Source organism: Panthera tigris, chromosome C2 (assembly GCF_018350195.1).
Source record: "Panthera tigris isolate Pti1 chromosome C2, P.tigris_Pti1_mat1.1, whole genome shotgun sequence".
Lineage (NCBI taxonomy): Eukaryota > Metazoa > Chordata > Mammalia > Carnivora > Felidae > Panthera > Panthera tigris.
Window position 1 is genome coordinate 112397991 of NC_056668.1, and position 22394 is coordinate 112420384.

Here is a 22394-nt window from a genome sequence, read left to right on the forward strand (position 1 = left end):
TTCTCATCTCTTTTACTGGGACTTCAACTGAAGACCAGAGAGATGAATGGATTCACCCAAGTCACACAGCATGCTGATGACAGAGGCCAAATTAGAACCCGAGCTTTCGTCCCTTAAAAGGCACAAAAGAGTTGAATAATACGCACGAAGAGCATCCTCAAGAACCATTTGAAAGGCCAAAGACAGGGAACCAAAGCTTACATTCAATGCCATATGGATACGTAATGACAACAGCTAGCCTGACAGCAGTGCCCGTCTCCTAGTAACCACAGCCTCTCTGATGAAAGATTGCTCTGACTTGTTATTTATAACTTATTTCCCAATAGGGAGGGTGAGTGATTTGTTTATATTTAGTTACAAGAGCCAAGGAAATCCTGATCTGCCATCTTCGGAGAGACACAAACCTTATAGCCACAGCTGCCAGGAGATGGGTGAAAGCAAAGAAAACTGCAATGCACAGTGTTGTCCCTGTTACCAACAACAAGGGTCACATATAGCAATTACTGACTGCCTGACACAAATAACAGATGGTGTGAGGGGAGACGGGGAGGGAAGGGATGCGTTCCTATTTATACTCTACGGAGGCAGTCATTATGAAAAACCTTTCTGCACCTTGCTCATTACTCGGAGCATCTGTTAATTTTGCCTGGCTTTTGATTTCGTTAGCATTGCTTTGCTTCTGGCTCCTGGAATCACATTCCTGAGAATCAATTCTGCTGTCTCTGACGGGGTTTTCTTGGTTCCATAGAAAACTGAATCATCCCAAGTCCAGGGAAAGAGTACAAAGTATCACCAAACCCCAAATAGCCTATAAATAAAGAGGGCTCAAGGACCTGAGTCAAGAGATTCTGGGTGGCATTGTGTAGAATTGACAAATCAGAGATGGTAAGCACTGAAGGGGTTATCAGGCGATTATCTAGTGTTGTCCAACATCTTATTTTGCCTCCTCAGGCCCAGGGAGGGGTAGTGACTTCCATAAGATCACACAGCAGATTCAGCAAAGCCATATATCATTATTCGCTGTTCCATGACCTTTCTGACCCTGAGCAGCCTCTAAAACAAGACAGAAAATATCTCAAAGCAGGCAAGTGTGAAACACCAACAAGATCAATTGATGTGGAACCTCTATTTCCACAAATATAAACAGACGATTATGTGTCATTGCACAATCGTAGGAAAGTAGGTGAAAAGTTATGTTTGTTAAAGAATGAGGAAAACAAGGGGCACCCGAGTGGCTTAGTCGGTTAGTCATTCAACTTGGGCTCAGGTCATGATACCATGGTTCATGAGTTTGAGCCCTGCATTGGGCTCTGTGCTGATAACTTGGAGCCTGCTTCAGATTCTGTGTCTCCCTCTCTCTCTGCCATTCGCCTGCTCGCACTCTGTTCTCTCTTTCTCTCGAAACTAAATAAACATTAAAAAATAAATTTTAAAAAAAAGAATGAGGAAAACAATAATCCATCTCATTTGTATGGTGTTTTTCAGTTTAAAGAGATCTCTCCTCCCCTTGAGTTTTGTAACAACCCTAGCCAGGTGGCCAGAGGTACTAGAAATTGGCAGCAGTCGTCCCCATGGGAAGAGAAATGGCCCAAAGTATTAAGTACTTGCTATGTGGTGCTATTCGAAATGCTTCTTAGGTGTTAATTAATGAATCCTCATCATGAATCAGTGAGATAGTTAATATTGTACCTATTTCATAAGAGTAGAAACTGAGCACATAGGTGAAACGATTGACCCAAGATCACTGCCAGCATGTACATGTAGTGGACACACCCTAGCATGACCCTCTCCCCCTTACAGGTGTATTGTCCCTCCCTTGAGTGTTGGTGGGAACTATGACTTATTTATCAATGGGACATGGGATAAAAAAGGCCATAACATAATGATATAGGGATCAGTTCTCCAAGACAACAAAAATAGTTCTTATGCACCTAACAACAGAACATCAAACTATGCAAACCAAAAACTAATAGAACTGTAAGGAGAAATAGATGAATCCACTATCATAGTTGGGAATTTCAATACCTCTTTCTCAGAAATGAAAAGATCTAGTAAGCATAAAATCAGTGAGGACATAGTTGAACTCAACAGCACCATCAGTGAACTGGGTATAATTAATATCTCTAGACTGCTTCATCCAACAATAGCAGAATGCACATTCTTCTCAAGTTCATATGGAACATTCACCAAGATAGGCCACATTCTGGGCAATAAAACACTCCTGCCCAGTTAACTGGCTGACCTCTCAGAGTTGTTACAAAACTTACCAAATTTAAAAGAATAAAAATCAGGGGCACCTGGTTAGTTCAGTCAGTTAAGCATCCGATTTTCTCTCAGGTCATGATCTCATGGCTCATGAGCTCGAGCCCCACATCGGGCTCTCAGCTCTCAGCGCAGAGCCTGCTTTGGGTCCTCTGTCTCCCTTTCTCTCTGCCCCTCCCCGCCCCCCCCCAATACATAAACATTTGAAAAAGAAAAATTATACAATGTCTGCTCACAGACCACAATGAAATTAAACTAGAAATCAGTAACAGAAAGATAGCTGGAAAATCCCCAAATATGTGGAGATTAAACAATGCACTTCTAAATAACACATGAATCAAAGAAGAGTTTTCAGGGATGCCAGTGGGTTGAGTGTCCAACATCAGCTCAGGTCCTGATCTCACGTTCATGGGTTTGAGCCCCCATCAGGCTCTCTGCTGACAGCTCAGAGCCTTGAGCCTCTTCATATTCTGTGTTTCCCTCTCTCCCTCCCCCTCCCCTGATCAGACTCTGTCTCTCTCTGTCTCTCAAAAAATAAAATAAAATGTTTTAAATTTTTTTTAAAAAAAGAAGAAATCTCAAGAGAAAGAAAAATATTTTGAGCTAAATGAAAATGAAATGTAACTTACATGTGGGATGCGGCAAAAGCAATGCTTAGAGGGAAATTTATAGCACTAAATATACATATATCAGAAAACAAGGAAGATCTAAAATCAATAATCCAAGTTTCCACCTTAGGGAATTAGAAGAAGAAGAGCAAGTTAAATTTAAAGTAAGGAGAAAAAACTAAATAATAAGAATTAGAGCAGTTGAAAACAGGAAATCAATAAGGGAAAAAAATCAATGAAACCAAAAACTGGTCCTTTGAAAAGATCAATAAAAGCAATAAATCTCTAGCCAGGCTAACTAAGAAAAAGGGAGGACACAATGGCTGATACTAGAAATAAAAGAGGCGACATTACTACAGATCTCATGGACATTAAGAGGATAACAAAGGAAGACTATGAACAACTCTATGCTCACAAATTTGATAATCTAGATGAAATGGACCAATTCCTTGGAAGATACAACCTGCCAAAACTCACAAGAAGAAAGACAATCTGAATAAACCAACAGAATATGGCAAAGGTGATGGGCTATCATCTCCATGACTATGTTACCCTTATACAGCAAAGGTGAAAGGATTTTGCAGATGTAATTAATGTCCCTAATCAGTTTGACTTTGAGTTAACCAAAAGGGAGATTATCCTGGGTGGGCTGAAGCTAGTCAAGTGAGTTCTTTCTAAGGAAGCTGGGGCTTTCCCCAGAATCAGAGACTTGAAGCAGCAGAGACTCCCTTTTTCTGCTTGTCTGGAAGAAACTAGTTCTATAATCACAAGGAAATGGGTTCTGCCACAACTATATGAACTTAGAAGAGGAAGCTGAACCTCATGGGAACTGGAGGTCACCTTGATTGCACCTTTGTGAGACCCTGAGTAGAGCACCCGTTTATGCCATGATGGGGCTCCTGATGCATAGAAACTATGAAATAATAAATGAGTGTTGTTTTAAGCTGCTAAATCTATGCTCATCTGTTAGTCAGTAATAGAAAACTAATATAGTAAAGAAGCAAAAATTCCTACCCAAGCAGCCTGACTCCAGGATATGTGCTTTAAATGCTGGTTGCCAAGTTGTTTTTGACACCAAGTGAAAGTTTTTTTTTCCCCGACACCAACCAGTTCTCCAATTCTCCAACTAGGTGAACTAGGTGTCCAATTATAATTAACTCAATTCTGATATTAACTAACTAGAGTTCAAATCTGTGGGTTGAAGGGCTCAGTTCCACAAAAATGTTTTCAGTTCAGGCTCCAGTCACAAGTATCAGATCATTCTGATTAACTGGCTATAACCAGGGCTTCTCATGACTCCCTCAACAGAATCAGTGATTTGCTAGAACATCTCAAAGGACTCAGAAAGCATTTTACTTACATTACTAGTTTATTATAAAGAATATAAATTAACATGTAGGTGAAGAGGTACACAAGGTGGGGTTCAGAAGGGTCTCAAGTACAGGAATCTCTGTCCCTAGTGGAATTGGGGTATGCCACCTTCATGGCAAATGGATGCTTAGGAGTTTTACAGAAGTTTCATTACACAGGCATGATTGATCATGTCCTTGGCCATTGGTGATCAACTTGATCTCTGGCCCATATCCCCTCCATGGAGGTTGGAGGCTCAGGTTGAAAGTCCTAGACTTCTCATTAAGGCTTGGTCTTTCTGGTGACAAGTCTCCATCCCAGAGCTATCTAGAAGCCCAGCCAAGCCTCATTAGAACAAAAGATGGTCCTATCACTCTTGTTACTCAGGAAATTCCAAGGACTTTAAAGAGCTCTGTGCCAGTAACTGGGGACAGTGACCAAATGTGTATTTCCCATTACACTACACTGGTCTTTAAGGTCTTTCAGATGAGGAATGGGGCTCACACCAGTGACTAAATTGACCAAAGGCCACACGGACTGAGGGACTGTTTGCGACCAATATCTATATTTTCTCACTTTCGGACTTTGACTTCTGGCTCTATGATGCCCATGATGCCACTGTCAAAATATATAAAGCCATGAAAAAAGAAAATGTTTAAAGGAGAATTAGTTTTCAATTTTTTATTTAAATTCTAGTTAGTTAATATATAGTATAATATTGGTTTCAGGAGTAGAATTTAGTGATTCATAACTTGCATATAATACCCAGTGCTCATCCCAACAAGTGCCTTCCTTAATACCCATCATGCATCTAGTTCATCCCCCTACCCACCTCCCTTGATCAACCCTCAGTTTGTTCTCTTATTGTTAAGAGTCTCTTATGGTTTGTTTTCCTCTCTCTCTCTTTTCCCTTCCCATGTGTTCATCTGTTTTGCTTCTTAAACTACACATATGAGTGAAGTCATACAGTATTTGTCTTTCTCTGACTTGTTTCGCTTAGCATAATCAATGCTGTTAGCCTCATCCATGTTGTTGCAAATGGCGAGATTTCATTCTTTTTGATGGCTGAGTAATATTACCTTGTGTGTGTGTGTGTGTGTGTGTGTGTGTGTGTGTGTATCACACCACATCTTCTTTATCCATTCATCAGTTGATGGACATTTGGGCTCTTTCCTTAGTTTGACTATTGTTGATAGTGCTGCTATAAACATCGGGGCTGTATGTACCCCTTCGAGTCTGTATTTTTATATCCTTTGGGTAAATACCTAGTAGTGCAATTGCTGAGTCATAGGGTAGTTCTATTTTTAAATTTTTTTTTTTAAAGAACGTAATTTTATTTATAACATATGATGGTTGTGGTGGTGGTTTTTTTGTTTTGTTTTGTTTTGTCTCCCTTTCTCTATTTTTAACTTTTTGAGGAACCTCCATACTGTTTCCCAGAGTGGCTGCACCAGTTTGCATTCCCACCAACAGCATAAGAGGGTTTCCCCCTTTCTTTGCATCCTTGCCAACATCTGTTGTTTCCTGTGTTGTTAATTTTAGCCATTCTGACAGGTGTGAGGTGGTACCTCAATGTGGTTTTGATTTGTATTTCCCTGATGATGAGTGATGTTGAGCATCTTTTCATGTGTCTATTAGCCATCTGGATGTTTTCTTTGGAAAAAATGTCTATTCATGTCTTCTGCCCATTTCTTAACTGGATTATTTGTTTTGGGGGTGTTGAGTTTGATAAGTTTTTTATAGATTTTGGAGACTAATTCTTTATCAGGTATGTCATTTGCAAATATCTTCTCCCATTCTGTAGGCTGTAAGGAGAATTTTTAACATATAGGAAGTAAGAAAACATTGGTTAAAGATTAGGAGTTTTCACATAAGTCATATTCATTATGATTCCATGAAGTGAGTCAAAGGAGCCACAGCACATGAAGCTCAGAGAGACTGACTAACTTTTCCAAAGTTATGAAGTCATGGGGGAGGCCTTAGAACTTGACCCTGAGCCTGACACCCTCTCCTCCTCACTACACTACCGAAGAACAAAAAAAGAATATATCAGCCATCTTCTAGTTTCTATGGATTGGCAGAGTTCTTTTAGGAAGGAATGCAATCAGGAAATTTCCATCTTCACAGAAAGTAGAACTAAAGAGAATGAATGATAATTAAAGCATAAAGGATTTAACTTAATCCTAAGGAAGAGCTTTTCAGGGGTAAGGTTAATTAAACACTAAAGAGATTTTGCTTTAAAAAAAAATTGAAAGGTTCTAAAAGTTTATTTCTAGATTTCTGTCTATGAATCATCATAAGAAAACAGCAAGAAGAAAGTCTGGGAATAATTTTGCCAGCTAGTCAAAACCTTTGCAAGCCCAGCATTTTCAAATTTGACTATAAGGCTGATTGATCAGTCATAGCTTTCTGGGAAACTACAGCCAATGTTAATAACACTAAATTTTTACATACTGATGTCTATGTTTGGAAGAGATACTAGCCTCTCTCATGAAATCATTGGTATTATTTTTTTAAATTATCCACAAAGAATACAAATGGATTCAGACCACAGGTTTCTGCATTTATGTAGTATACTTCCTTCACAGATGAGTGATTTTGGACCCTCCACCATCACCCACTGCCCCCACCACATGGCTGCAAAACCCTCCTTCTCCCCAACTATCCTTGCTTTGCTCTTACTCCTTCCTTTTGCTGCTGCAGACCTCTTGCTGCCTGAGACTCTGTATTCAGCCCCAATCCTTTGCTGCAGTGGGGAAAGTCTTGGAACAGGAGTTTTGGGTGATTTCACATGCCATGAGGTAGGGAAAAAGGCATAAGACTGTAGAAAAGGACAATCCCAGATTCCACATATTTCTGTACCCCTCCCCTGCCCTGTCCCTCCAGCCTGGCCCAGGATCCCCCAGTCCCATTTTTTCTTTGTACTTCATTTCTTACACCCAGGCCTCCTGCTCTAAGTCTTGATACAATGCCCAAGAGAGTGGTGGCTTCCTCTGGATGTGGTTGAATCACATTCTTGACTCTTGGTATATTCCAGAGGCCAGCCCTTTCTATCCATAGAGCCCTAATCAGTATCCAACTGAAAATGGAGAGAATGGTAAGGAAGTAAAGGCAGCACTTTCTTTATTAAAAAGAGTAGAACCATGAATTCCAACTTGAGAATTAAAGGAATAAGAGAGGTTGAGCAAGGGACGCTTACAAACAACGATGAAAGTTGGAATATGTATCTAAAGTCTTTAAAATGACCATGCCATTTGGGGTGCCCGAGTGGCTCAGTGGGTTCAGTGTCTGACTCTTGATTTCAGCTCATGTCATGATCTCATGTTTCATGGGATCAAGCCTCATGTCAAGCCTCTGTAGCACAGAGCCTGCTTGGGATTCTCTCTCTCTCTCTCTCTCTCTCTCTCTCTCTCCCTCTCTCTCTCTCTCTCTCTCTCTCTCTCTCTCTGCCACTCCCCTGTTCATGCACGCATGCTTTCTCTCTCAAAAAAAATAAACTTATAAATCAATCAATCAATCAATCAATCAAATGATCATAGCATTGGATTCAGGCATTCCACTTTTGGGAATTAAACAATGGGAAGAGAAATAAGGTCTAAATAAGTGGAGTAGTATACTATTTTCATAGATTAGAAGTCTTAATATGGTAAAGATATGAAAGTATCCCGACTTCACAGATGAATAAACTGAGGTACAGCAAAGTTAAATAACTTGTCTAAAGTCATACAGATAGCAAGAGGTGAAACCATGACTCAAAACTAAGCAGTTGGGGCCCAGAGGCCATGCTCGTAACCACTCCACTGTCTTGTCCATCTCCTGTGAATGTACTGCCCGCTGAACCTCTGTTCTCATAGCATTTTCCTCTCTCAATATGTCTGTTTCCACCACTGGAGAGAGCAGGAACCTCATGTTATTTACCTTGGCCTTTCCAAGTGCCTGGCACATAGGAAATACCCAATATATGTTTATGAAACCCAACAGAACAGTTTATTGGTAAGCTGTCTATTCACCGACAGAATTTTCTGTAAAGTAGGACATAGCCACAGACAAAAATACACAGATTTAATAATGATTCTTAAGAAAAAGGCAGCTACTCTCCTTTCTTGGTTTGGGGTTATTAAACAAGTTAAATGGCAGATCCAGAATTTACTTTTTAATGTGACTTTCTAAATAAAAAATTCCAAGACATTTCTCATCATTATTTGAGAGCAAGGATCACATAATTTCTTTTTTTTTTCTATACTGGGAGTGCCTAATAAATATTAAATACTGATGCTACCACTAAAACTATAAAATTATAAAGAAGGGAACAGTAAGGCTTTAAAAAAAAAGCATTTATGGCTAGAGAAGGGAAATAAGAAAGGAATTATTTATGCCTCTTATGTTTACAATAAAAATACGAAATCCAATGGAAGCTTATGGGACTTGGGAATATTAAATGGTTAAGCAACCACCAAAAGTTAAAGAAACCAGAGGCAGAGACTTCCAAAGCAAAGCAAAACAGTGGACACCTAAATCCACCTCTGGTTTCGTTAGTGACTTGCTATGTTTCGAGGTCTTTGCAATATTTTATATATAATATATATATATATATATATTATATATATATATATATATAATATATAAAAAATATATATATAAAATATATATAATATATTATATATTATATATATATTCCCTCAGCCCTGACTACTCAAATCATAATAAATCCAAATAGCCTCTTTGCCTTGACCCCTTCACATTCTCGGGATTTTACAAAACTCGTGGTCAGAAATGTTCAGAGAGAAAAATGACCTCCTGAGATTCAATTTTGATATTCAACCAAATCAGAGGAGCCAAAAACACTTTTACTGGTAACCAGTGTTTGTTTTTGATAAACACTATTACTCAGGGTTCTCCAGAGAGAGAGAGAGAGAGAGAGAGAGAGGAGAGACCTTCCTTTTAGGGAACTGGCTCACAAAAGACTGGCAAGTCTAAAACGTGCAAGGCAGGCCAGCGGGATGGAGACCCAGAGAAGAGTTGATGCTTCAGTCTTGAGTCTGAAGGCTTTTTAGAGGCAGAATTCCTTCTTCCTCCGGAGACCTCACAGTCTTTTCTCTTCAGGCCTTGCAGCTGATTGGTTGAGGTTCAACCACATTTTGGAGGATAATCCACTTGACTCAAAATCTACCATGTAAATGTTAATCACATCGAAAAAAACAAAAAAAAATAACTTCAAAGCAACACCTAGATTGGTGTTGGACCAGATTGATGTTAGGCTGGGTTCCATAGCCCAACAAGATGACACAAAAGATTCACCATCACAACAATGGACATTCTCTATTATTTATTGCAGCTACATTTCATATAGCCAATAGCACGTGACATAATTTTAGACTTGTCCCTGCAACGAAGCAAACCGGCCCTTTTTCAAACTGTGTGCAAGACTTCTGCGTACTAAGCCCTATGCCAAACATCTGTTGGACAGTTTCTTCCTTGGCCTGCATATTATCCAACAGTAGTTAATATGGTTTTTAGATAATCAGCAGAACGGCTCTTACCCAGCCCTTGGCTAAGTATTTCTGTACCACAAACACTTCCACAGAAGCACGACAGCACAAAGTACTATCACATTTCACCAGGATGGTATCCTTCGTCAACTAAATTATCCCAATTGCTTTGATACAGAAAAAGTAATTGCAATCCTTTTGTTTATAAGCGTGTGTCTCAGATTAAACGTTCACAGCATCTGTACAGAGAGCAATACACAAAGTATTCCACCTCTAATGAAAGTTTAATCGTGATCTGATGGCAGGGGCTTACAGAGAGCCCAGAGCAGCATCCGTGTGGTGTGACCTCGATGGTCCGAAGAGGCAGAGCTTTTCAGCTCGTCGTCCGCAGAGCCAGCGTCTTTCGTCCCCTCTGCCAGACCTCTGTCTCCCAAGGAAACAACTCCCTTCTTCAGTTCCCTGCATTACCCAAGGGACTATGCAAGTCTCGGACCAGGAACAAAGCTCCCGGGAGCTGGATTTAGAGGAGATAACTAGGAAAATTTCATTTCTTGACAAATGGCGGGAGATCTTTAGTTATCGCGGGTAAGATGTTCTTGTTTTCTCGTTTCTCTAGAACCAGAGGGATTTCTGGTGTGTAAGCAAGCAATCAGCTTTTATGTTGTGCTACATGAGAAGTCTCCATTATGGGTTTACATTTAAGATGCTTCGGGTATAACCATTTGTAGAGAGACACTGCCCTAGCAAGGTTGGGTTTGAAGAGGTTTGTGGGTTGAGTAAGAGTAATTTCCTTGATGTTTTCTCTTTCATTTACAGGTTGGGAACCAATAATGCAACTCCTCAGGTAATTACTTTTCTCAAAGCCAGTGTGTTTTCCTCTCGTTGCTTCTTCAAACAATCACATTAACAGCATAATCTGCATTTATTTTACTCACAGAATGTCACTCAGGCACCCAGCATTTAATGTGTGAACACATAAAACTAGAAAGCCCTTTGAAATCTTTTCTCATGCTTTCTTTTTTCATGAAAATCCCTTCCTACTTTTAAGAGTACTTTTCATCACTAAGAGCACCATATGGTTATTATTTTAGAAAAAAGTAATATTAGAATCTAGAGTTCTTAAACTTGTGAAATAACACTAGGTTCTGATAGCCAAATGCTTCAGTGTTCGCGAAGAAAAGTGATTTTGAAAGTACCATCATCTTTATTCCGCTTCTGAAAAACTGTTTTCCTTCATCATTTTCAAATAAGGGAAAGGTGACCGAATTCAGGTGTTACAAGGTATTTTAAAATCTGTTATACATTATAAGATGAAAGATATCTCATGTAACCTGAAAAGGTTAGAAGGTAATGAACTTGGTATTTCAGATATTAATTCAGTCTCTGAACAAACACGGCACAAAATATTAGGGTGATTTTCGCATCACTAATATATGATATGATCAAACAACTGAATTATTAATATTTTAACAGTAACGCTAAATCATCTTCCTACAAGTGACCTGTAATCAAAAGCCTTATTTGTGCTAAAACTTTCTTAACCATAGTCTAAATTAGAATCAGGGAGATAATGCTTCCATTTTAGTCCTGGAAGCATTAAATGGAAATAGCTACCATTTGGGAGAATAGAATATTCAAAAGATAAAACAATCTTTGAAGGGAAAAAAAATTATAAATGTCAAGTTACGCTTTATACAGGGTGAGGGAAACCCATTGCCACAAATGTAAAGATTTTCTGTTTGATTTACAAAATGCATCATATCCCAATAGTAGTCTGCCATTGGGATGCTGTGTTTCTGAGATAAGAGAGCATCTTTGCCTCTAGGAATCCAGAAAACTAAGAAGGCAGTTTCCTTCATGTTTTAGCTACCAACAGGGCAGATTTGTTTCATGACATCAGTATAGAAGTTAAGTAAACTGGAAGAAGGGTTGATTCTAACATATTTAAATGCCGTAAGAATCAGTCAAGAAAAGAAAAAGTAGATTTTTTTTTTCCTTAAAGGGAGGGGATGGATTTTTTTAAAGAAAAAAAAAAAAAAGATTATACTCACTTCTTAGGGAGCAGGAATCTGAGAGAATTATCAGGAGGTAGCCTGACTTCCTTTATTGGCCAGTTAAAAACACAATGAGAAACATCGCGTATAGACTGGAAAGACTCAATGTTTATAAAATGTTGTCTTCTCGAAATAAGAGACAGTGACATTTACACTTTTCTCTAAACATAATTTCAAGTCAAGGTCTTGATAGCATTAATTATGTTTCCATAGTTACATTTAACCTCTCCCAGCCACATAAAACTTGTGAGAAACCCCTTTGACACAGACACTGGGATTTTCCTTCCTCTTTTATTGCTATTTATCACCATTTTCAGATGTCTTTCAAAGGGACACAATATTTTCTGAACACTGATTTTTCAGAGAGAAAGAGAGAAGAGAGGGGAAACAGGTCGTCACCAGCTCTGTTTGCTTTGTTTTTTGGTGGTGGCATTTTACACAGAATCATGACGGCAACCATGTATCAGCTGATGAAACTGAAAATGCAACAGGGATACCTCAGCCCAGGGGACAAGGACATTTGCCATCCAGTAGCCTTTGTTCTATCCCCAAACCCTCTATCATCTCTTCAAAATCAGGCGGCTCTCCTATCTCCCTGGCAATGGCCACGGTAAGTATAGCTTGTCAATTAAACATGAAAGGAAACGTAATCTTCCCCCAACAACAAGGCTGGGGAATCTTATCTCCTGTCATGTGACAGTATTATTGAAGATAAGACTACACACGGTTGTTATTGGTAAAGGGAGAATATAATTAAAATGACTTATTTATGGTGTTTTTCAAGGACACTGGTGATGTTACAGTCTTTTCCTCCCCAACTCTGAGAGTCTCTCTATTCACTTCCTTTGTGTGACAATTAAATTTGAGGTAGTGAGGGAGTTAATTTCAAATAAGTCACTCTATAGTGTGGGGTAGGGCAGGTGACGAGTGGTATAAACAACCATGCATAAAGCCATGCAGCTGTGTAAGGCAGGACCCTGTCTGTGCATGGGCAGGAGGGAGGGAGGTGAAGCCCTGTGCTGGGCCTGGGCCTGGGCAAGGAGCTGATCTCAGGAAGAAATGTTTTCTGGGGCTGCCAAATAACATCCAGGTTTGAAAAGAACCTAAGGATCTGGAAGCTACCGATCCCAGGGACCATTTGCTTAGTTCCAAACCTGATGAGTCGGAGCAAAGACCCCCACCAGCCGAGGCACAGACCCAGCTAGGAGGCAAACTAGCAGCATCTCATTGGGTCAAACAGGACAAGGCTGGAGGCAATGCCTTGGCAAATGTCCAAAGGCCCAGCTGTCAAGGTCAAAGAGGCGTGATTGGGCACTGGGGAAGCTAAGGCATGTATCAAGCCAGGGGAAAAGTACCAGCTAGGGTGAGAGATTCCTTCAGTTAGATTGCACCCAAGATAATTCTTTCAGTCGTAGTGAAACTCACGGCTTCTCAGGACCGTTTTCCCACATTTACCCTGTCCCTTCAAACTCCACACTACATTCTGGAGCCTCACGCAGAGACTTTTCCTGGGGACCCTAAGAACAAGAATTGGAAGAAGCACTTCCTTCCTGAGGACATGCCACCCTACACCGGGGCAACCTTGCAGAAACCACCAAAGACTAGCTTGGTCACACGGGCGAGGACCAACAACACTTGTCCTACAGTTAGGCCCGTCCTGTACATCCGGTTCCACAGTCTGTGCACTGCACACAGGGTCCCTGAGAGGGATGAGTGGGGACTGGAACCCCTTCTGGGGAAACCACACGGTCTCCGTCTGCTTTCTTTCTTTTTTTTTTTTTTCTTTAATGTTTATTTATTTTTGACAGAGAGACAGAGCATGAGTGGGGGAGGGGCAGAAAGAGAGAGGGAGACACAGAATCCGAAGCAGCCTCCAGACTCAGCTGTCAGCACAGAACCCGACGCAGGGCTCGAACTCACAGACCGCGAGATCATGACCTGAGCCGAAGTCGGATGCTCAACCAACTGAGCCACCCAGGCGCCCCTCCGTCTGCTTTTTAAGTTGGCTCTGGCTGTAGTATTTCCAACGCTGAATATAGCCTTCCCTTAAGGTCCTCAGATGGGACATCATCCAATACAGGGTCCCGCGTTCTTTTTTATCATGCGTTTCCTCACAGGCTTCATAGAGCGACTCTCTTTCCTGTCATATTTGCAGTATAAATGTACTTAGGGGCCCACTGTTCTTTCTCATCACAAATCTCTCTGCCTCAATCCACCTTCCCTCTTTTGCTCAAATGCCAGATGTCACAGGAAGATAGGTCAGAAGGGCTCTCATGAGATGCTGCACCGGGTCATTGGCCTCACAGCCCCTGGACAGTGCCTTAACTTGTGTCTCATGTATCTAGTGAATGGCTCACATTTCAGGGAATGAAGACAGGTAATGAATACGTAATCCTGTTAGAGTCTCCAGCCTCCGTGGTGATTCTGCCTAGAGTGGACTATAGCACCAGACGTTAGAGTGACTACCTGTATTTTAATGGATGAGATAATGTTTTTAACAAACAATCTTTAATAAAAATGTATTACTGGCTCTGTAATGAATTTCTACGGTCATTTTAGAATTTATACACAGTGGGACAGTAGGCCACCTTGTCTATGAATACAAGACAAAACTATGATGGCATATTGGCATTTGCCCATATAGGCTTACAGAAATTCTAGAAGGCTTCAGATAATGTAACAGAGCCAGGAAAGAGTAGGGCAGGAGACACGGTGGGAGGGAGTTTTCCCTCAGCATACCTTTTTGTACTCTCTGGATTTTGAACCATGTGAATGTGCAATCTATTTTTAAAAACTCACATAGAAATTTTAAAAACAGGGAAAAAAAAAAAAAAGCATTCGCAGATGTTTCCAAAATCTTCTGGTTTCTCTTTATACTGTGGAAGCAAGAGAGTCTCGGTCTGAGACTTCTCTACCAACACAAACGTGGTGTGATTGCAGACCTCCCCCATAACTTTTCCAAGGTAATTCTCTCCCTCTGGAAGAGCCTGGGGGACAAAAGAATCAGACCACTGTAGCCTGAACCCGAGTCGATGGAGTGTTAAGGAAGTCCCAGAAGTGGAGATAATCGATTTTCTTCTTAAAAAAAAAAAAAAAAATTTGAATTTATTCCCATTATGTGGGCCAGATGATAGTGTGTCCTTTAAATAGCAGTAGCATTAATTAAACACACCCTGGGATTTCGAGATGCTGAGCCTTGGGATTCTGAACACGTGGATTCCAGGGGGGCGATTTGGAAGCCTGACCAATTCTAATCGAGGACGTTTCAGCCGTGCAGCTGCCTGGCAAATTATCAGAGCTACTGAATCCTAATACTCACTTGAGAATGCCTTTTGTTGTCATTCTGCCATTCTCCTTTCCCTCCCTGTTGAGGGTAGGGATGCATGGGATTTCCTGACTTGAGCACACTCACTCCTTGCTGGGATTCTGCTGAGAAAGGAGGGGGTGGGTGGAGCACCCTACGAACCTTCTCCCTCCCCAGCTCTTTTATTTCTCACCCTTTGTTGCCCCATTTCCCACACTGCAGCTTTCTGCCTTCCCCCAACCTAACATCTTACCGTGTGTGCGAATGCCGGCCAAGGCTCCCGGCCCAGGTAAGGTTGTGGAGAAGGTAAGCATCCTCCTCCCCTCTGCTCTTCCCCCAGCACCTCCCCGCCCTTACCCCAAACTGCCTGCCTTCCCTCCAGGGCAGTTTCCCACCCTCCTGCCCAACCAGGCCCTTCTCCAGAACCCAGCCTGGAACACAATCCCGTAGCCTCTTTTATCCGCAGTCAATAAACAAACCCCTGGTGTCTTTGCAATACCAGCCAGCAGGATGGTATTAAACAATGCAATGCCGGGAGATCAAAATATTCTGGCGGAGCCCCAGAGGAATGAAGCTCCAATGGAGGATGATAGGTAGTGGGGTGGCTTTTTGGAAGCCGGAAGCACAGCCTGGTGCCCCAGCCTAAGGCCTGGCCAACAGTCAGACCTCAGGAGATGTTTGCCTAATTAATTCACTGCTCTGGACAATCCCCTAGAGCCACATCTCAGTGCAGGGCAATGGGTATCATCCAGGTGCTCCTTCAGAGGCACTCCACCCTTCCCCAACCTGCTTTCTGCCAAGACTGACCTGTAGGGACTCCTTCACCAGGGCTCCCTCCTCCTCCGGCTTCCTATTGAGTTTGAACAATGGGAGCCTTAGAGGGGGCCTGGAGGGAGGAAAGGGAAAGAAGACAGGCTGTGCACAGCTGGCGGAATCCCTCTCCTCTTCTGGAAGCTCTTTCCCCAGGACTCTGTCCTTTCTGCTTCAGGTCCCCCCTCCTCCCTCCTAGCCCCTCCAGGTCTACGGGAGATACTGTTGCTAGCTGTGGGACCCTGCGCTGGCCACTGTGGTTTCCCCACATGCCGTCCATATCTTTGTAAATAGTCCGTTTTAAACTTTCCTCAAGTTAATTATCCTGACTTGAGCGTGCCATCTGTTTCCTGCTGGGACTCTTACCATACAAGTCGAAAGGCTTGCATTTGGGTGCTGGAGCTGCCATTTACATACACATAACGGCTCTGTGTCCCAAAGCTTTTCATTGTAAAATGAAAGGGCTGAATTAGATTGTTTTAAAATTCAGCAACTACTGGGGCACCTGGGTGGCTTGGTCGGTTAAGCGTCCGACTTCGGCTCAGGTCACGATCTCGCGGTCGGTGGGTTCGAGCCCCGCGTCGGGCTCTGTGCTGACAGCTCAGAGCCTGGAGCCTGTTTCAGATTCTGTGTCTCCCTCTCTCTGTGACCCTCCCCCGTTCATGCTCTGTCTCAAAAATAAATAAACGTTAAAAAAAAAAATTTTAAATTCAGCAACTACTTCTGGCCAGCCTGTTGTGCACCCGGCACTGTACCAGATGCTGAGGAATCCATGGTGAACATGATCAAGCCAAGAATCTACCACTCTATTTGACAGGCTAGGAGAGAAACGTTTCTTAGGTTTTGCTAACTCGAAAGTCTGATTCCATGATGAGCCAGTAATTTCTAAGGAAAGAAATGATGTAGAGAAGAAGCTTCAGAAAATTATTCTATCTCAGGTTGGGGGTGCGGACAGGTGCAGAGGTGGGAGAGGACAGGATGGGCAAGGTTGTCACAGGGAAAATAGAAGCCCAGGGACCAGAGAAAAGGCAGTCAAGGCAAGGAAATTAAACACATCAGGAAGAATGATCCAGGACCTCTGTCTTCGGGGGTGTATGTGTGTGTGAGTGTGCGTGTGTATGTGTGCGTGTGTGTGTGTGAGCATGTGCATGTGTGTGTGTGAGTGCATGAGTGTGTGTGTGTGTATGCGTGGGCATGCGAGATAATGATCATCATTATCATCATCATAGCAATCAGGAAAGAGTTATTCATTACAAATCCTGGAAAACTAACAAAGTGAAAAGAGAAAAACTATAAACCATGCTTGTGTTAAATAATAATGATCATTTCAGTCATTTATTAGGACCATTTACCATTTGTGTCCAGTTACCAGGCAGCACAATGACATATGCATATTATTGAATATAAGCCAGGCTAATCACATATATCATTTATACTTTACGATGAATCCTGCTGAGTGTGCCCGGGTCACGGTGGGCAGTTTAACTCACATAGTCATTTGTGACCCAGGGTCAGATATTCAGTCTCTATTGGGAACCTCAGATAGTCCAGGACCGGCTTTTCAAGTGAAAATAGTTGTCAGCAGTTGACTTCACTTGGGTCTTAGTGGGTCTTGACAGGGGCTCCCTACAGCATCCCTGCTCGCCACAGATTCTTCCATGCTATTGGGTGTGCGGGTCAGACTGCTTGTAAGGAAGCCTGGACTTGTTGCAGAACCTCTTCATACCCTGTGCCCACTCACAACTGGTGGCGTTGTAAGCTACCCAATAATTAGGTCAGAGCAGCACATCAAACTCTGGTTTAAGTTGCCTCTAAAATCCAAAGAAAGCCAAGAAGCATTGTATCTCCTGTGTAGTATTTGGAACACGGTGCGACAATTGCGCCTCACTTGTGGAACAACGTGGTACCCCAGTGCTCCCCTACGAACCTCACTGATTCAGCAGCCCCTGGACTTCTGGGGGTTTATCTCCCAACTCCCTGGCATGCATGTGTTTTATCAATGTGCCTAAGGTGCTTATCGCCTCCCACTTCCTGGATCCAATTAGTATAATGCCGCCTCTCTGTTCTAAGTCGGACACAGGTGCATCTGGATGGTGACACTCCCTAAGTTGGAAGTGACATCCAGCAACCAAAACAGGAGCTTGGTTTGGCTGGCAGAGTTGTTTTCATTGAATTTGCATTCTAAGCCTTCTTAGTCTCAACAGTTTTAATCTCTCACATTCATACCCGGCTTCCCCTCCCCTCCTCCTGCCAGGCTCTGGTCTTTTTTCATCTGTGGTGGGGCTCTGTTCCCTACAGCATTCCAGGGCAGACACGTTGTGTGTTCATAAAGGGAGAACACCTTGCATTTAATCAGCACTTAACGGTTCCCAAAGCCCTTTTCCATATGTCTTCCCATTCAATAATAGCCGTGATGTGGGCCGAGCAAGGGTTGACCCCATTTCAGGATAAGCAAATAAAGTCTTACAGAGGATGGGCAATCAGTCCAAGTTCATGCGGTCAGCGAGGAGCAGAACTGGGCTTCTCAACACAGGAGTGGGGAGTGCTCAGTCTTTCTTCTGTGCTGTGCAGCCTTGATGTCATTTTCAGTCCTCTGCTGGGGATGGCCTGGGTTGGTGGCTCGTTGGCCATGATACACATCGAGTCTGTGTCTTCCGGGAGCCGACTCTATGCTCTTCTACTCCCTCTCCTTCTCTTGCTGTTGCCCTGAGCCACCGGACAAACCATTTGTCTTCAAGTGCACTTCTGGGCTCACACTGAAATGTACCTGCCTCTCTTTCTTTGTAGAGACAATCTTTTCTTTCAAGGAAGGAGCAGAGGTGGCCAGGAAATAAACTCCAGCCACGGAACCAGACCCTGGTCTGACAAGGGGAGAACTTTCCAGATGCTCACTCTCCTGCATCTGCCCTTATTAGAAACCATTAGGCTCTGGATAAATTGGGCTGATCGTTCCTTTTTGCCACAGAGTCTCCTCGTTCCTTTGAACCACTCCCTGTCCTTGGACACTCTGGGTGCTCTCTGTGTGTGCATGCATGAGTGAGTGAGTGTGTGTGTGTGTGTGTGTGTGTGTGTGTGTGTGTTTGCAGGTCTTCTCTGTCCAGCCTCCCCTCCATTATAGGAAATAGGTCATTATGTGGTCTGTCCCAGAGTGTGGGATGTGTGCCTCTGCTAGAGCATGGCTGCTTTTAGGGATACGTTATTAAGTGACATTAAATAGACTGAGTCACCTTCTTCACTGAGCCCTTCTTCATGCTGGCAGGCCCTGAAGAAAGACTCTGTAAGTGGTGCACATGTTCACACCTCTTTAACACTTCCTACTTCCTTTCTTAATTAAATAGAATGTGAGCTCAGGCAAAGCTTTCATAGGTGATAGTTTCTAGCATAAGTCAATAACATTGTTTTATTTCCATTATTTTTTTAAATATGGTGATTTATTTTTTTTAAATAAGTGATTTTGATTCCCACTTAAAGATGTGACAAGAAGTGTCCCTATTAAATAAGTATTTTTTAATTTATAAAAGAGTAGCTCAAGCTAATGAAAAATATTAATTAAATAATGATTGGCCCACAAAAAGGACAGCAATTACAGGATGACACATACTTGTTTTTAAATGTTTATGTATTTTTGAGAGAGAGAGAGAGAGAGAGAGAGGGAGCAGGGGAGGGGGAGAGGGGAGAAAGAGGATCTGAGAGCCTGACGCGGGGCTTGAACTCACAAACTGTGAAATCATGATTTGAGCCTGTGAGATCATGACCTGAGCAGAATTCAGACACTTAACCAACTGAGCCACCCAGACACCCCAAGGATGCCGCATACTTAAAGCTGGGGAGGCAGAGAAGTAGTGTTGGAATTTGGATGCAAATTCCAGCAGTTTCTACCACTGGGTACTTCCCTGTGGAAGGAGGATAATAAGAGTACCTACCTCAAATAATTAAATTAACATAATGAATGTAAAGCACTTAGACCAGTGTGTGGTACATAGAAAACACTCAATAAATGCTAGATGCCATTGGCCAGCCTAGTTCAAGTGTATCTCTTCCATGAAGCATTCCTGAGCTCTTTAGTCAGAAATTCTCCTCCCTCTGTTCTCTCAAGGTACTTTTTACTTTGGAACTTCACACATTCTATCTCGTACACAGTTGCGGGGTATTAGACTTTTTACATATCTATACCCCACATAGGTAGGACCAAGCACATGCTAAGCAATTACTATGCCCCTGATTGTGGATGGATTCCCCTTTCTTCACGTATTTGATTTATAAAGGCTTGTTTCTTCTGGGAAGCCTTAGAAGACCCTCTCCAATCTCAACGTGCTATAGGATATCCAGCAAAACCTTAAAAATTGGGGGGCAAGAGGACAGAGAATGATTGTTTAGTATCATTTAAAAAAAATCTTTTTAACATTTATTTTTTAAGGAGAGAGAGAGAGAGAGACAGAGCGTGAGCAGGGGAGGGGCAGAGAGAGAGGGAGACACACGATCCGAAGCAGACTCCAGGCTCTGAGCCATCAGCACAGAGCCCGATGCGGGGCTTGAGCCCATGAACTGTGAGATCATGACATGGGCCGAAGTCGGACAGCTAACTGACTGAGCCACCCGGTCGCCCCTGTTTAGTATCATTTAAATCAATGTTGTACTCAAGCTAGAAACAGAGTCCTGTCTGTTTCTCTTTCCTAGAGCAAGAGAGAAGGACTCAAAGCTGGGGAAGGCAAGCACTGCAGAGTCATGGCTGCAGATGGGTATCCCAGATATCCGTGACATGGATCGTCAGTGACAGGAGGCAGAGGGGCAGAGCAGTGGCCCAGGCCGGACTGCAAAGCATAAAGGAGAGATGGCTGGCAATGGAAGGGGAGACAGACACAAGGAACAAAAATCAGATGGGGACAACAGGGCACAAGGTTAACACACTGAGCCTTCAGGATACAATAGTCTAAGGGAACCTGGTGTGAACCTTTCACACAAGACTTTACAATTACAAACAGAGGAGTAGGGTAAAATGTAAACCAGGATGTAGGGAGGGGACAGGCCCACCTCCACAATCCCACCACCTTACTTAAGGCCGTTAGATGAAGAATGTGTCTAAGAAGAATCATCTTTGTTTGAATCATTTCTTTCCCCTCTTCTCAGAAGTTACGGCAGAGCCTCTTTGGAAATACTATCCATGTCTTCAGCTATGACTGGAAAAAGGCCTATTTCAGGTTCCATGATCCTTTTTCTGACCTGGCTTTCACTTTGGAAGTGGGAAAGGTAATAGTAAGTAAAAATTTTTTTAAAAAATCCTAATCCCATATTCCCTAGCCATGTTTCCTTCCATCTTTATCCATATGAATGTATGTTTTCATTACAATCATTTGTCAAAGCATATTTAATATAATTTAACATTTAGCCTTAAATGACACGAGACTATTTAAAATTACAATTTACTGTCAGGGTTAGAGCAAAGTCTCACACTCCTTCCCTGCTGTCGCACACCCTGCCCTCCCAAATTCAAGGTTTCCTGGCTCTTCTCTCCAAGTTCTAAGTATCCCTGAGGATTTAGAAGGCAGGAGGAGATCCAGGAGCTTCTTTCTGGCTTGTTTAAAATCTCAGTAATTCAGGTCATCAATTACTAGTCACACAGAGATTTCAAAGACCAGCCAACAAGTTCCGTACATCCTACAAATCCAAAAGTTTGCTATGAAGCAGGAGCATAGCGAAGGTAGGGTGGAAGAGGACAGATGTCCCCAGGTGCTGGTCTACTGAAGCTGGTCAGTGAAGATTCCGGCCCAGCCATGGCATCTGACCACAACCCACGTATGGAGTACAGTGTCCCTTCACTAAGCTAAGGGGATGCTGTATATACCAGGAGGGACAGGTCAGTAAAGGATAGGTCACATCCATTTCCCAGAGTTCTTCTTTGTCATATTGGCCCCAAGAGGTTCCATTACGGTTGTACAGCCTGCCCCCAGCCTCACACACCTCACTATTTATCTTCCCCGTTTCAGGGAGGTGCCCGAAGCATTCAGATGGCAGTTCAAGGATTCATCATCAAAGACTTGTTGTTTACCAGGAAGGGAAAGGACTGTAACTTTCACAGGTAAGAGGCCTAGAAGCACTTCTCAGACACATTCCTCATGTCACAAGAACTGTTACGTGCCAAACGGTCATTATGGAAAATCCCCTGGGTGACCTCAGGAAGTAGACTTGCCTCACGAGACGAAAACGGCTCTGGTTCTCCCAGACGGACGGGATTTTGTGATTGGGGAGGACTTTCCTGGAGTCACTCTCAATGTTTGGTTGCAGGAATAAGGTTGACAGTTTTAGTGCTCCACGGCAGACCTTCCTGTCAGCTAAAATGATGCCCCTGGTCTCAGGTGGGCTTACTTGAAAATATTTGGTGGGAAGCCCCAAACTGACAATTTCAAGGAGGAACAAAAGGGGTGATTTTTAAAAGCCCCGATAAAGCCCCGATAATTCTCCTATTTAACTAGGCTAACAAAGTACTGTGTTTGGTAGTTGCTTATTCAAGAAAATCGGT

At 42.5% G+C, this 22394-nt stretch overlaps 1 protein-coding gene across 1 annotated transcript in view; it reads left to right on the plus strand.

The window, feature by feature from the left end:
• The first annotated feature begins 10187 nt into the window (after window positions 1–10187).
• MINDY4B (MINDY family member 4B) overlaps window positions 10188–22394 on the plus strand; it is a 37533-nt gene continuing 25326 nt past the window's right edge. The window contains exons 1-5 of the mRNA XM_042956654.1: window positions 10188–10294; window positions 10526–10553; window positions 12206–12373; window positions 21005–21124; window positions 21862–21953. Of these exons, the coding sequence (XP_042812588.1) occupies window positions 10188–10294; window positions 10526–10553; window positions 12206–12373; window positions 21005–21124; window positions 21862–21953 (515 nt within the window). The remainder of the gene's footprint in view (window positions 10295–10525; window positions 10554–12205; window positions 12374–21004; window positions 21125–21861; window positions 21954–22394) is intronic.